Source organism: Frieseomelitta varia, unplaced genomic scaffold, assembly GCF_011392965.1.
Source record: "Frieseomelitta varia isolate USP_RPSP 00005682 unplaced genomic scaffold, Fvar_1.2 scaffold_662, whole genome shotgun sequence".
NCBI classification, from domain to species: domain Eukaryota; kingdom Metazoa; phylum Arthropoda; class Insecta; order Hymenoptera; family Apidae; genus Frieseomelitta; species Frieseomelitta varia.
Window position 1 is genome coordinate 6,860 of NW_025110437.1, and position 14,622 is coordinate 21,481.

General features: G+C 35.6%; 1 protein-coding gene and 1 long non-coding RNA gene across 8 annotated transcripts; one reads left to right on the top strand and one right to left on the bottom strand.

Moving 5' to 3' along the window:
• Positions 1–3,557: 3,557 nt before the first annotated feature.
• Positions 3,558–12,252, bottom strand: LOC122535027 (neuroglian). 3 transcript variants are annotated; one of them, XM_043666177.1, is made up of 9 exons: positions 12,147–12,252; positions 10,876–10,953; positions 10,191–10,323; positions 7,338–9,571; positions 6,988–7,246; positions 6,598–6,918; positions 5,870–6,519; positions 5,502–5,594; positions 5,239–5,379 (listed from the first exon to the last, which is right to left on the bottom strand). In XM_043666177.1, the coding sequence occupies exons 2-8, from the start codon at positions 10,928–10,930 to the stop codon at positions 5,503–5,505; spliced, it is 3,744 nt and encodes a 1,247-aa protein (XP_043522112.1). In that variant the 5' UTR covers positions 10,931–10,953; positions 12,147–12,252; the 3' UTR covers positions 5,239–5,379; position 5,502. The 3 variants fall into 3 exon arrangements, with proteins under 3 accessions (XP_043522110.1, XP_043522111.1, XP_043522112.1); XM_043666175.1 differs by lacking the exon at positions 5,502–5,594 and having other exon boundaries at positions 3,558–5,379; XM_043666176.1 differs by lacking the exons at positions 5,502–5,594; positions 12,147–12,252 and adding an exon at positions 11,802–11,932 and having other exon boundaries at positions 3,558–5,379.
• On the top strand, positions 11,519–14,355 carry LOC122535032. 5 transcript variants are annotated; one of them, XR_006308062.1, is made up of 4 exons: positions 11,533–11,617; positions 11,753–12,422; positions 13,021–13,660; positions 13,732–14,355. It is a non-coding gene; the product is annotated as an uncharacterized LOC122535032 (long non-coding RNA). The 5 variants fall into 5 exon arrangements; XR_006308060.1 differs by having other exon boundaries at positions 11,519–11,621; positions 13,021–14,354; XR_006308058.1 differs by having other exon boundaries at positions 13,021–14,354.
• Positions 14,356–14,622: the final 267 nt, after the last annotated feature.

Below are 14,622 nucleotides of genomic sequence, written 5' to 3' on the forward strand. Positions count from 1 at the left end.
TAGTACCATCGTTTCATTGTTTTCAACGATTTTGTTTTTTTTTTTCTTCTGTTTTTTTATGCAGACGATAGCTGCTCGCAGCAAGTTGGTAACTAATAGTCAAATGTTACCCAGGAGAATGCGGAGGAGCTCTCGCTGAAATCCTTACATCGATACTTGCGAGTGAAATAATGGAGATTCTCTTGACCAACGAACGAATTCGGTCAGAATTTTAGCGAGAACTTTCTTCGCCTGGGGATCTTCAGGTTCTCTTTTCTTTGCCAAGGAGAAAGACGTAATAATAAAAAAGAAAAAAAAAAAAGGAAGAAAGAAAGAGACGAAAGTTCTCATTGAACAGGAGAAAAGAGATCTGAACGACGGAGATACACACGAGATTTCTGGAATTCTAATGAAACTAACGCTGACACATACGGCCACGCAGACGGTCGTTATCGCGAACATGATAATTTCATTAAAATGCCAGTGATGTCGTGTTTGAAAGTCGCGCACGTAGTCGCGCGACCGTGCCACGTGAAGTGAAAAGCCGTCTTGCTTCATCGAGCAACACCAAATGTACATCGAGGAACCGCGAGACGTTAGTTGAACTTCAGCGGCCTGGCCGCCGCATTTCTGTTACCCCTTGATCGATACGACTCGCATGAATCACAAGAAGGATCGCGCGAGTATCGAGTAACAATATTTCTTTTCACTTGGTGAAATTAAAGAGACTACACGATATAGATGAATAAATAAAAGAGCAAGGGTTGAACGGAGAAACCCTCAAGTAGCACGATTCGCTGATATTGCGATATCGAGCCGGGAGAATGATAGAAATTCGTGAGAGACGATGATGAAGATAAACGAAAGTGAAGAGGAAAAAGGGGTGAATAACTTGAAAATAAACGAAAGTGAAAAGGAAAAAGGAGTAAATAACGTTTGAAAGTATATAGCTCACGATGTGAATGTTCATCGTTTGATGAATGAATGGAAAATGATGACGAAGACGACGGACACGTATGAAGGTACACGATAAAGATACACGGCACATGGTGAATATAAATGGCAGTTCGAATTGGAACGACTTTTAGCGAGAGTTCGAAGGTGAATATGGAGAAATGAGCAACGACGGAGCTATAATTGCGATCCGATCAGATTATTTTCATCGATTATCCGACATTTGTTTGCCGAGCCAAACGAAAATTGTCGACGCAGTACGATTAAACGTATCTGTGCATATTCTCATTGTTTCTAGTTGGTCGCTAGAAGAATCTTTTTTTTTTTTTCTTAATTTGTATCGATTAAATCTATCTCGATACCATGCAACCGGTACTAACCGGTTAGGGTGTTTTTGTGACGTTTCTTCACGGTGTTTCATTTTAACCGAATCGTGTTTTACCAGTGTGAACTGTATTTAATTCAAAGTATTATTTTGTAAATTGGTACATGTATACAAATATTGGCAAATTTGCTCTTTTGAGTTAAAAAGAAAAGCAAGAGATATGATAGACTGTGGATTTTTATAGGATTTTTGCACACGTGAAACATAGAAAATATAGTGCTCCCTACAAAATTTAAGTAGGTAAAACATATTTTTACATAGATTCTCGTTTCTGAATTATATCCTTGAAAATACGAAGCTGTATCAAAATTCACTATGTTTTAATACTTAGACAGGATCGAAATTTAATTAGAAAACAATGCGTACAAGACGAACTTACTGCCTTCGAGTAAATTTAGTTAATATCAATAAAAATCCAGGTACTGTTTCAAATTTATCGTCGATTAATATTCCTATATATAATTAATAAATTCTTACGTGAATTTTTAATTCCTCTCTATACCAATTAAAAGGTCAAATTCTCTTTTTAAATGAAACAATTTGATAATTGATAATAATAACTTTTAATAATTGATGATAATCCTTTGGTTTTAATCCTCGCAAAAAAATTGTTTCAGCCTCTTCGATTCGAACGTAGTGGCAAATTTAAAATTTCCACGATTCAGTTGTTTTAAATTTCCCGAAAGCTTGTTCCACGAGCTTTGAAATTTACACGATTCGCGCGAAACGAGGCACCGTGTACGCGAGCTTGTATAAAACTTGCAACCGAAGGTTTTCACGTTGTAATCATTGATACTTGCTGAATATTAAACGTCTGTGATTATCCCGATGGTTTACCAAGCGGGCTGATCTCCGATATAATATAGGGAGTAGAGCGAGATTGCAGTTCCGTCACGCAACCTCGAATTCGATCGGTTTAATCCAGCACGATCGTTCGGAAACTTGCGTGACACGGAGTAGTAGATAGGCGAAAAGAAAACAAAAAGAGAGGGAGAACAATTCCCTCGAATTTTATTTTTGTACATCGTAGAGATAATTATTAATTTGATACACCATCTCGATGAACACCACAGTATCTCGCAACTTCGTTCTTTCTACACGATCGAAACATAGAAACGACAGTTTTCTTGTCATAAAAATTCACTACATCTCGTTCAAGCCGAACTGAATTTTTCCATCATCACTTTGTCACTATTCTCAGTTTTCTACGTTTTCTACGATTTGCCCGAACAGTTTACAAAAGATAGAACTTTTGCATATTTTAGATACGATGTAGATCGAACAGAAGAGAAGAGAAAGTAATAAGTGTAAATAGCGTGCGTGTATAAAGAACCGATCGCACTTTAAGGTCGAACGATATTTTTTCTATAAAAAAAAAAAAGAAATATATGAAGCATACGCGTTGTATAACTAATATTAATTTTTTCGTAGAGGAAGGAGTGGGGAGCGAAAATTAAAGAGGTATATTTTGTGAAGTATTTTGTGAGAAGGTTAAGAATTTCAGTTTCGTTAGAGTGTAGTGTAATTAATCTTGCGCTTGAATTGCAGTGTGAATCACTGGAATCGCTTGGTTTTCCAATAAAGAAAACGCGACCAAAAAAAAAAAAATATATATATATATATATATATATATATATATATATATATATATATAATAAGCGAAATAAACAAAAAAAAGTATCAAAATATATTAAAAGTATCAAAACACCAGTAATACGTACAAAAGTATTGGAAGTTTACATTAGTTTCTATGTGTTTCAGCCAACTAGAAATTCGAATCTCAATAGACGTGATTTGGATGTACTATGAAAATACACAGAAGATAAAAATTACGATTAAAAGAATACATTGAAACTTAATCATATACTGTATATATTTTGACTTGGACGTCGGATGCTTAACTTGGCAAATATATAATTTAATACACAAGTTTATGATTACTGACAATTTAATATATTACATATGTCTTTTCTTTTACATACTTTGCAGTATCTTTACAATAAATTATTGTTTTCTTTCATTTAAAATACATTTTTTTTTGTAGGCGCTCATATATTTATGTATGTATTTATATATATATGTATATAGAGTATGTAAGAATTATTTGACGTCCAAGTCATTTGTACAGGATAATCGGCAAAAAAGACCCTGACAAATATAAATCGAAGATCTATGAATTTGACCTTTTTCATTAAATCAAATTTGAACATTTTTTTTTTTGCTAAAAATGGCACTCATCAAAATTTTAGAAGCCAACTTCGAAGAACAATCGCAATTCAATTCGATTTTTTTTTTTTCGTAGGCTGAAAGGTGTATACTATTTCGATAGTATCATATAGATTTTTACGAACTTTACACGCACATGTATTGTAAGTATTCTATATTTTGTACCTTTTTTATTTTTGTACCTGATATATTTGCTCACGACACTTTTGCAGACAACCTGTACATTACATTGAATATATTAACTTAATAGAGTAAATAAAAAACATTAAATTTATTCTCGGAGAAATTAACAAACTCCTTATGTTTCTTGTAATAACACTTCACACACTAAAACGTAATAATAGCTGCTCACGTGTGATCGCATTCTTTTAATTCTAATTTCAATCAATAATCAATATACGTCTCTATATATTCAATAGTTTCTTTTATATATTATATTATACCCTATATTTATTGGATTATAATAAAATTACCAAAAATAAAGTAAACATCGATAAGAAGAAAGAGGACTTTCATTCTTAGCTAAAGCACATTTCACATACAAAAAGCAACAATTAGAGGCCATGTGACATTTTTTTTAACTACCGTAGTGCATGTACAATGTTTTTTTTTTATATTCTAGTATTGGTAATAATAATAATGATAATAATTAGTATTGATAATGATGATGATGATAATAATAATAATAATAATAATTAATGATAGTAGTAGAAGTAGCAGTAATGATAATAATAATATCTTTCATATACTCTTGTTGTTCGTGTATTATTAATGAAAGTGCACAATAATTGTAGATAGTTACTGATTCGTTATATTTGGCCCTCTGTCGGCAGAGTAAAAATTGATTGCATCTAAAGATCCTCAGAACAATTCTTTCCTCATTTTCTTTTTTTTTTCTAAATAAAGTTAGTTCCAGTCGAGACCAGATTGCGACACTATACTTATCAATCCCTTCGTTTTCAAGATTGCATATGAGTAATACCAGCCTGTGTCATGTATTAACTAATTTTTGGGTAATACGATTTATTGATTATCTTCGTTTGAAAGACATGAACTCTATATGCAGCCTTAAAAATGCTTCATACTTCCCTTTTTGCAATACACATACTTAGAATAATATAAACATAACTCGTATACCCTGTGATGATTTGAAGTGTCAATTCTCAATCTGGCCGTATCAAATGTTACGGTCGACGTTACAATACTTTCTACTATATTATGTCCATAAATAACTTGCACGCTATGAGACACTTCTATCGTCTTTGGGTTCTATAATTAGTCAAAGATCTTCAACAAATTCATTAATTGTAAATAATTCTCGATCAACTAACAAATCGTACTTCGTAATACACGCAATCACGTAGATCAAATAATCGTCGCAGATCAATTTTTTTCTCAAAAATACTAAAAAAATTGTTAAAACATTCGAACAACACATATCTGGACATGTGTTAAATATTCATGAGGAATTAATTTTTAAACGGCACGCATGTACAAACGTTGTGCATGACTTATATAGCCTTTACTCGGCTCGACATAGAAACATTTATACTTATCTTTCTCTATGTGAACTATAAAACCCAAAACCAAAAGTCTAATTGGCAGTATAGTGTTGGACGTTGCGCCCAGCGCAAGATGTATAGCAGAGCTGCTGCAGCTTGTAAGGATTGGAAACCTTACTTCTGACAGAAAAACAATGTTTATGCGGCTTGAATAAGATAATGCCAAAGGTTACACGTATGTGGCCATAGTGCCGCTCGGAATGGGTGGTGTTTCTTCCGGTCTACCTTTGGGCCCGTATTGTCCAATGAAAGAACCATCCTCTGTGAAACGTCCTTTAACAGAATAACAATCAAAATTCACAAATTTGCATTTAAAATATATAACTTGAAAATTTTAAAAAAGAACATAAACCATTGATACTGTAATTTGCTTTTAAATGTGTTACTTGACCTACCTTACACTAACGTGGCAAACGCTTGTGAATTTGGCTCTTGTTTACGGTGTCGACCATACTGACCAATGAATGATCCATCCTCGTTCATACCTTCTGCATTAAGTCAAGCAACAAACAAAGCAAAATAAAATGGCCAAACAAAACCATAACATAAATTATAGTGCAAGAAATTAATAACATATGAATTATTCTACTTTGAATGTGTATAAAATGGAAATAAAACATAAATATTTATATTCATGCTTTCTCATGTGCATTTACACATGTAGAAATTGAAGTGCATACATTACTGAAACCTAATGCTACTTACTTCAATTACCTTGTTACTCTGTTTATGCAAATGAACTACTATTATCTTTTGAACTGACCTGTATCTCCCTCTCCATATTCTGCCATAGAATCAGTATCAGATTCAGGATGCTTTCCATCTTGATGGGAAGAAGATGCAAGAGAAGCGCGACCACCTGCTGATTTGGTGTCTAAAGGTTGCGAGTACTCGTGAAAACCACCTTCATCTGGGTAATCACCGCGTCCGGCAGCTAATTCTCTTTCATGCACCGCGTATTTCCCACCTCTGTTACGTTTAATCACGCATACAATTATAAGTACCAGAAGAAGAAAGGCAATTGCTAACATCATTCCTATGAACCATCCAGCAGTCGCGACATTCTCTTTAGGCTGAATGATAGGTCCCTCGCTGCTAGTTTCTACTTCTTGAGATTCACTTTCCGTAAAGTAGTTGCCATCAACAGCAACGACAGACATCACGTAAACCTCACCACTTTGCAATCCGCGAATTTCAATCGTATTCGACTGAAACTCTGGCTCAGTCTGGGTTGATATCGTTTCACCTTTGAGTTTGTACTTTACGAAAAAATGACTTCCCGGATTCCCATTGAGATTCAGCTGCCAGATTATTCTCACATTCGAGTATCCGTTTTCTTTCGGGATGGCTTCCCACGTGAATTGTGGCACGTCAGGGCGTTGAGACGGGCGTGTTTTTTGTTCGATAAAGTAGCTAAGTGAATATAAAACGATATATCGGTTTACACACAGATATAGATATAAAATGAAGGTAGCAAGCAACGATACATACTCGTTTCCCTCTCCAACTTTTGTTGTTGCTCGGATGTGCACACGATACTTTGTGTCAGGCGCCAGAGCAGCTAGTTTTGCACTGGTGGCTTCTGGATCTGTAATATGTGGTTTTCTCTCCAACAAGAGTCCCAGCCTGGTTCCGTTTACAGGTTCGTAATATATTCTGTAGCCAGTCAGGATACCATTTGGTTCTGCAGGTTTTGTCCACACTAAAAACAAAGCGCTAGAACCCATTGGGAATGCCTCAAGATTGAGGACTGTTCCTGGAACGCCTTCTGGTGTGTCGAAGCTTAAAGTTTCAGAAGGTGGTCCAGCATATCTATACAGAAAGATTATCACTGTAATCAAAGTTATATACGAAAGATTATTGCTATTTAATATTCATTACCGTCCGTTGTATGCTAATATTTGAACATAGTTCTTGCTGAAGGGAACAAACTTGGTAACCAATGCGTGAGTTCTATTACCACCTCTTATATCAATTTCTCGCATTCCCTTTTCACCATCCTTTTCTGTCCACGTTTGGATCTTGTACCCTTGTAACTCACCACGTACCGATTCCTCAGGAACCGGATTCCACGAGAATTGTGCGCTTGTACTGGACTTTACTTGATTTAATGTAAAATTGCTTGGGGCTTGCAATGGTACTGCAATATTAAAAATGAGTTTTAAATAGCAATAATCTCAATTCTGAAGCAAGTTACAAATATAATAAAAAATAAAACAAAATCCACAGACCATCTTCCCCAGAGTATCCTGCCACTTCTTCAGGTGCAATTCTACATTCACCTCTTTCGTTAATAGCTACCACTTTAATTTTATATTTTTGATAAGTTGGTTGATTGTCTACAACCAAACTGTTTTTCCTCCAATCATTTATGTCCTCTATAGTCCACTTCTCTCCTGGTATATCACGTCTGTAATATACTCTGTACATGAATTTGGGGGCATTGTGTTCAATCTGTGGCATCACTGTCCAAGATATAACCAGATTCTGCGGTGTTGTTCCCCTGCCCATAACGTTATCAGGATTCTTGTAAGGAACGTCTTGTAACGTGGTGCATACGTCGCTGTGTGGCGAAGGTAACGATGGACCTATTTTATTCCACGCTAATACACGGAATGTATAGTTTGCCCAAGGCGACATTGGAACAACGTATGTTTGTTCAGTTGCTGGAACAGGATCCTTCGATATTTCCCATGTATCCGGCGTGAAAGTGGTGTTGTGTTGAATAGTATATCTCAAAATCGGTGCTCTGTTATCACCCATTGGAGTCCAGTGTATGGTAGCTTCACTGGCCATACAGATGACGCTGATTAATTTTGGCGGATTTGGTACATCTTGTACAACCAGTGTTGCTTGTGCTTTTGCCTCGTCCAACTCGGTATGAGCGACGCAAGTATAAGTACCAGTATCTAGTTCAGTCGTTTTTGTAATCATTAATGAGTAATCAGTGCTTCGGATGAATCGTGGTTCCATCTCAAAATCGATGGGCTCGCCATTGCATAACCAGTCGATCGTAAGTGTTAAACTGGAATCTGTAACGGCGTTGCATCTAAAGGTTGCAGTGGAGCCTGCAGCAACTTCGTAGTCCTCCGGTTCATCCGTGATTCTAGTATGTTCTTTCACTGCTAGATTACCAGAGGCTTCTACTTCTCCAAATTTATTTGACGCGTGGCACGTGTAAGTGCCAGCATCTAAAAATATTACGTTATCGATTTCCAAGTCGCCGGAATCTAAGATCTTGTATCGTCCTCCGGTCAGTTCTTGCCCGTTTCGAATCCATTTTACGGCTGGTTTCGGCGCTCCAAATACACGGCAAGTAACTCTCACGGTTTTACCATCGACCGTAGCGATATCAGCGGGTGGCTGAGTAATTTCAGGCTCTAGAGCTAAAACATTTACGTACACGTCCTTGTACACGTAACCCAACGAATTTGTCGCGTTGCAACCATAATTTCCTGTATCCTTCTTAGTCAATTTTTCGATAATGATGGAATTTGGCGTAACTTTTCTACGTGGATTTGGCGGAGCTTCCGATATCGGTTTGCCATTGTGAATCCATTTTATCTCAGGGACAGGCACTCCATCAGCTGCGCATTTGAATTCAACAGTTTCGTCTTCCGCTGCATTTATAATTTCAGGTTCGATAGTGAAGAATGGCACCGCCATCACTTGCAAGTGAATAGAATATGATTTCGCGTCACCCACACCGTTCGACGCCTCGCAAGTGTACGTTCCTTCGTCTTTGAAATTGACATGTTTAATTATCAATGACTTGCCGTAATTCCCTTGCATTATTCTATCGTTAGTTCTAATTACTTCACCATTCTTACTCCACACTATTTGTGGCAGTGGTGTCCCGCCGTATATGCAATATAATTCAATCTTCTTACCGCGTAAGGCAACTTCATTTTTTCTACTGACGTATTGTTTAACAGGTTTGTACTTATTTTGACTAGCAGATATCCCTGATGAGATAACATTCAATAAAACTCTATTACCTAATTTATATTCATTTCTGAATACAGATGTAGCTGCACACGCGTAATAAAAATCGTCAGAAGCATCGTTTCTTGTAACGTTGCTGAACCAAAGATTCCCTTCCGGATCTAAAGTCATTCGCGAGTTGTTGATCGATTTGATACCACCGGCGGTATCTTGAATTAACCAGTATACATTTGGTTTTGGCCAACCGTCTGGTGGCTGGCAAGTTAGTTTAAACGGTTGTCCTTCGTTTGCATCCAGACTTATGGGATTTTGATCTTTGAACGAGTTCAATTCAGCTTTTCTGACAAACACTGAATTGGACGTTGCAATTCCCCATTCGTTCTCTGCGAAGCATTGATACTGGCCCAGATCTTCGTCTCGCGGTCTAGAGATCACCAGTGTACCTCTACCAGGTTGTTGGGATATACGGTCATCATATGCCGGCCACTCAAAGTTTTTTCCATTTTTAATCCATCGATACCTGTATGTAAAATTGTTAAATAAAATTAACATTCTTAGTAAAAGTAAATATTACCATTGCTTAATTATTACTATCGCGTTAAAAATAATGCAATATTGATTATAATGTGATATTCTTTATTTTCCTTCAGTATACTGTCGGACCACTCCCATGTATCTACAATTCACACTACAAGCAAGGTATCTTTATCAGTACTGGTAACTTTATACCCCCTAAGGCTATGAGGTCATCTTGGTAATTAAGACCAGTTATTCTGGCTTCTTTGTAGGATAGAGATAATGTACACGGATGCGAGTGCAATGAAACCGTATGAATGAAATCTTCTATTCTTAACATTTCATTATCAAATTATTGAATAATAATTATCTTCTTCTACTCTCGACGTTCCGTTATTAAATAATTACATAATTCTCTTTACAAGATTTTTTCTCTCCTCTGATTAATGTCGAGAATGTAAATCAACATAACAAATAATCTTTTCATAATCTTTTCCATCTCTTTTCGAAGCATTATGTTTTAGAGAAATTATCTACTTTTATCTACAAGAATTCTTATTTAAAAAATTACAATAAAGTAGCAAAATGTATTTTTATTTGCTTTCCAATTGAATGAACTTTACCTCGGAGCCGGTTCTCCTTCCGCTTCGCATTCAATTAAAAATGGTTTGTCATTCTCATTAATCTTTGCCTGAGCCACTTGAAATAACTGCTCATCTGTCGGGGGTTGTTTGGATATCCGTGGTGGAGATTGGACTAATGGAAGATACAAATGACAAATGTGCATTACTGTTACACACTATGAAACAATTTGTCGATAGGGTGTGACGAAATGTACACTATGCAGCAGTAATGAAATCTAGTATTATTATCTAAACAAATAGGAAATTAACGAAACTATATATTCTCAGAGCTACTGAATGAAATCAAAAGAATTATTGAAATGCTTTTGAGTACAGTGGAAATGTAGTGGAAACAAAAATGCTTTCCTAAGATAATGAATGTTAACAGGTGTTAAACGTCTCAAAAAAAAGCAAGTAAAAGCAAAATACATTTGTACTCGTATGAATTTTATATTCTAACGATGCAAAGAAAGTCGTTGATTTTAAAGAGCCATCTGTTCTATGTGAAAACAACTAGCTGCGTCTAACAAGTCTGTTACGATTTTCACCTCCTATCACATCCAGGACACGAACTATAATTAAAAATCATAGACTGTTATATCATGAGAACTGATTGGCCGTAACGAGTGTTAGCTCGAATTTATTGTGACCGATATATAAAACGCGATGACGGGATTATACTCACTTAGAGCTGATGCTTGCAGTACCACTGTTGAGATGATACACACGATGAACTTCATGATCGGTATAGTATTTTCTTGATCTGGAAACACAAGGTTCTCATGAATAAATTCCAACTGTAAAAATTTCTAGAGAGAGAGAAAGAAAGAAAAAAACGCCGACGAGATACATTCCAGGAAAATACTCGCGACAAGTTGATTCATCTCAGTCTTCGTGATTTAAACGAATTTGACAATTGAAGTGATCGGAACTTCTATCGCAAATTCTATTCGTAAGTGACTTTTCTTTTTTTTTTTTTTCTTGCGACAACACTGAGTCAAATTTCACATTTGTGCATGAAGTATATAAATCTGCGTAAGTTTTGCAATCGATGTACAAAAATTTCGTTTGAAATAAATATGCCAATATAACTTGATATAAGTTATTCAATATTAAGTTACGTTAAGCTATTCAATATTATACATAAGTTATCCAAAGTGTGAAACTTGTTTATGCCTGCACAGAGATTACCAAAAACCACCGAAACCTCCGGTAAATTTCGGTAAACACATTACATTCATTTATCGTCTCGGCGATCTCTTAGATTTGTAGCTCCGACGTCGAGCAAAATTTTCAAATCCGCTAGCGAACAGTTGCCAACGAAGGTGTGAAAAATGGGCGTGCTCTCCCGTGTAAAAAAACTGAGGAACAACGTACGGAAAACCGAACATGTGTCATCCGGGGCCGGCTAATACATCCACACATACGTACGTATATCTTACGTGCAACTTCTCTCAGAGGTATCGCGCAAACTCTACATTATATGTTTTCATAAATTTTCGTAGCGGATGCAGATGAAACGGAACATACAAACATTTGTGTGTGTTATGTGTTCGTTCTAGGATCGCGCATAATCGTCGGGAACAGGTGATAGTGTCACGATGATCTCACCGAGGTTGTCCTTCGAAATCACAACATCGCCGATGGATATTTTACCGCTTGGCCGTTTCGTTCGTCCGGCTTTCCCGCGACACGTTCGCCCTGTTCTTACGACGTTTAAAGCAATCTGTATCGATCGAGCGTCAGTTAGGAAACAGATATCCTACGGGGACCAAAAGGGGAAAAAAGGGAACACACGGGGCTGGGCAAACGGGCACACCCGCGAACCAACATTGATCGCCGACGCTTCGTCCGTTCGTTTCACTCGATGCTTCTCCTGGCTATTTTGCTCGGCCTCTCGGCCGTACGTCACTATTATCAGTTATACGTTTGCTCGCGTCAATGATGAAAGCTCACCTATCCCAACGTTTTTTTAGGATGTGTTTCGATTATTAAAATCCCGTCATTACCAAGGCATCATCGGGAAACCACTGACTGGGACACGTAACGCACCGTACGGTACTGTACACTAGTGTGGATGTGCACGTTGCATGTGTTGCAGGCTTGATCCCCCCACCAAGCACCTCCGGCCACACCGATTCACACTGTTGTGCTGTCGTCACTGAACTTTAAGACTTGTTCACACTAGCATGCGACAGTGGTCACAAATGTAGCGCCGAATCTGGCCAGCAAGTAAGGAAGTATAGAATTTCCTTGCACAGTTGATCTGATATTGGCAATGATGAATGATTACTATTATATTAATATATTATTATTATTATTATTATTATATATAATACTATCATATATTATTCATATTATATATTGTTATAATTATAATATTATTATGTTACTAATATATTGATAATATCATCAAGAGAACTTAATACATATATTAATAATAACCTGTTAACACATGTACATTGATATATTAAGTTTGCTCGAGGATATGTTTAAGGACGGAAATTTTGAAACAAATTAAATTCATAAATCTGTGAATCATTCAGAACCCTCAAAAGTTACCAACATACCACAAAATTTATTAAAACTCCAAAGATCTCAGATTTCAAATTTTCCGGACCGGTTGACCAGTATCAAAACGTATTTCGGGTTTGTATTTTGATGGCAAGATTTTGTATCGTTTCAAAATTGATATTTAAACACTCGTTCTAAGTATTAGAAACTAAAGTTCTATGATGCAAAAATCTTGCACGATAAAATAACCGTTTATTAATACTGCTTTCTTTTGGATAATATCAAATGTTTACAGTTTCTTTTCTTTTTTTAACAGAGTCGCTGTTTTAATAGGTCGAACGAACGGTGTGAGTATTCCTTTATAGGAGTGAATATGTATCTCTTGTCCAATAACGGTCGAGACCGATCGAAGGTGTCTTGTCGCGCCAGATTCAAAAAAGGTGCGTCCCCTAAGTAAACGTTGCTACTATGTATAGGATCTTAAAGTGCAGCTGCGTGTACTTTGCAAAAAGGGGGAAGTGATATATTTTAAAATTGACGTTAAAGAGGGGTAAATGACGCATCGTTACACGAACGGTCTAAATACGATATATTTTTCCTTCTAAATATGATATTTTTCTTACATTTGAAATTCATTTCGTGTATCAGATCAGCCAGTAAGTTTCACTCGTGACACGCGTGAATGCAAAATTTACGAGTTTTACAAAGAAGAAATAGAAAAATCGACAAATTACAATTATAGATTAATATAGATAATAGTTAAAGATTATTAAAATATTTATATCAATAAAGGTCACATTACTTACTGGATGTTCTAATATATTATTGATATGTACAAAAACGAATCGATATAATATGCGTAATAAGATAACCAATGTATATTCTAAGAACCAGCAACGGATCTCTTGCGTGATAAGAAATACTCTGTGCAAATTTAAACTTCGATGGAATGCTTGGTATAAAAATGTAGATCAAGTAATATGCTACAATTTGTACGAATATTCTAGCGATTTATCTTGTGTTGCAGGAAAGGTGCACGAACGAATACAAATTGTATTAACAATTACTTGTGTGAGCTTATTTGGTGTTCGCCAACTCGGACCACACACAAAGGGGCGACGAGCGTTGCTTACAGAACACTTACAATTAGCCGCACCATTTCTTTAGACGTCAATTTATAGACTGCGTCCTATGAGATGTGTTGGATGGATACCAAATAAGTTGATGTTCAAACTAACAATAAATATCATATCTCTTTCGTTTTATTTTTTCGCCTAATCAATCACATTTTCCTCTTATATTACAAAACGAAGTTATTTTAAGTTAAGAATTAATTAGGAATTTTATTATATTAATGAAAAACTACGAAACATGTTTGCATATAATATTTAAGAAGATATATAAATATTTATTCCTCTTGGATAAATAATGGCAAGTTTAGTCATTTTCATTTCATTCGTGATTCTTATTTGATATCCTATACACAATGTATTATAGATGTATAATTTGGCAAAGTGTCAAACACTGCAGCACTGATCTATAGAACATGTAAGATCGTTACAAATTTAAATTCAGCTATGTAAAGTCGACAAACACAAACTTGTATTTTGGGCCGATACATTTTTATAGAGATTTAATTTTCTTGCAATTATAAATTTATTGCTTTATTGTCAGTTTATAAAATAAACGTTTAATAATAGTTTATATCATGTAAACATTAATAATAGCAAGATTAATGACAAAAGAAATCAAATTCAATTTCTTTTATGTAGAGTTGGTACAATTTAAAAAATAAAGAACAAGCCTTAATGTTTATTTGTGTTCTATCTGGGTAGTTTTCTGATTAATAACATTTCAATCAATAACATTTAATTTCATTAAAAAACATGATATGACAAAAATAATTTAAATATACAAG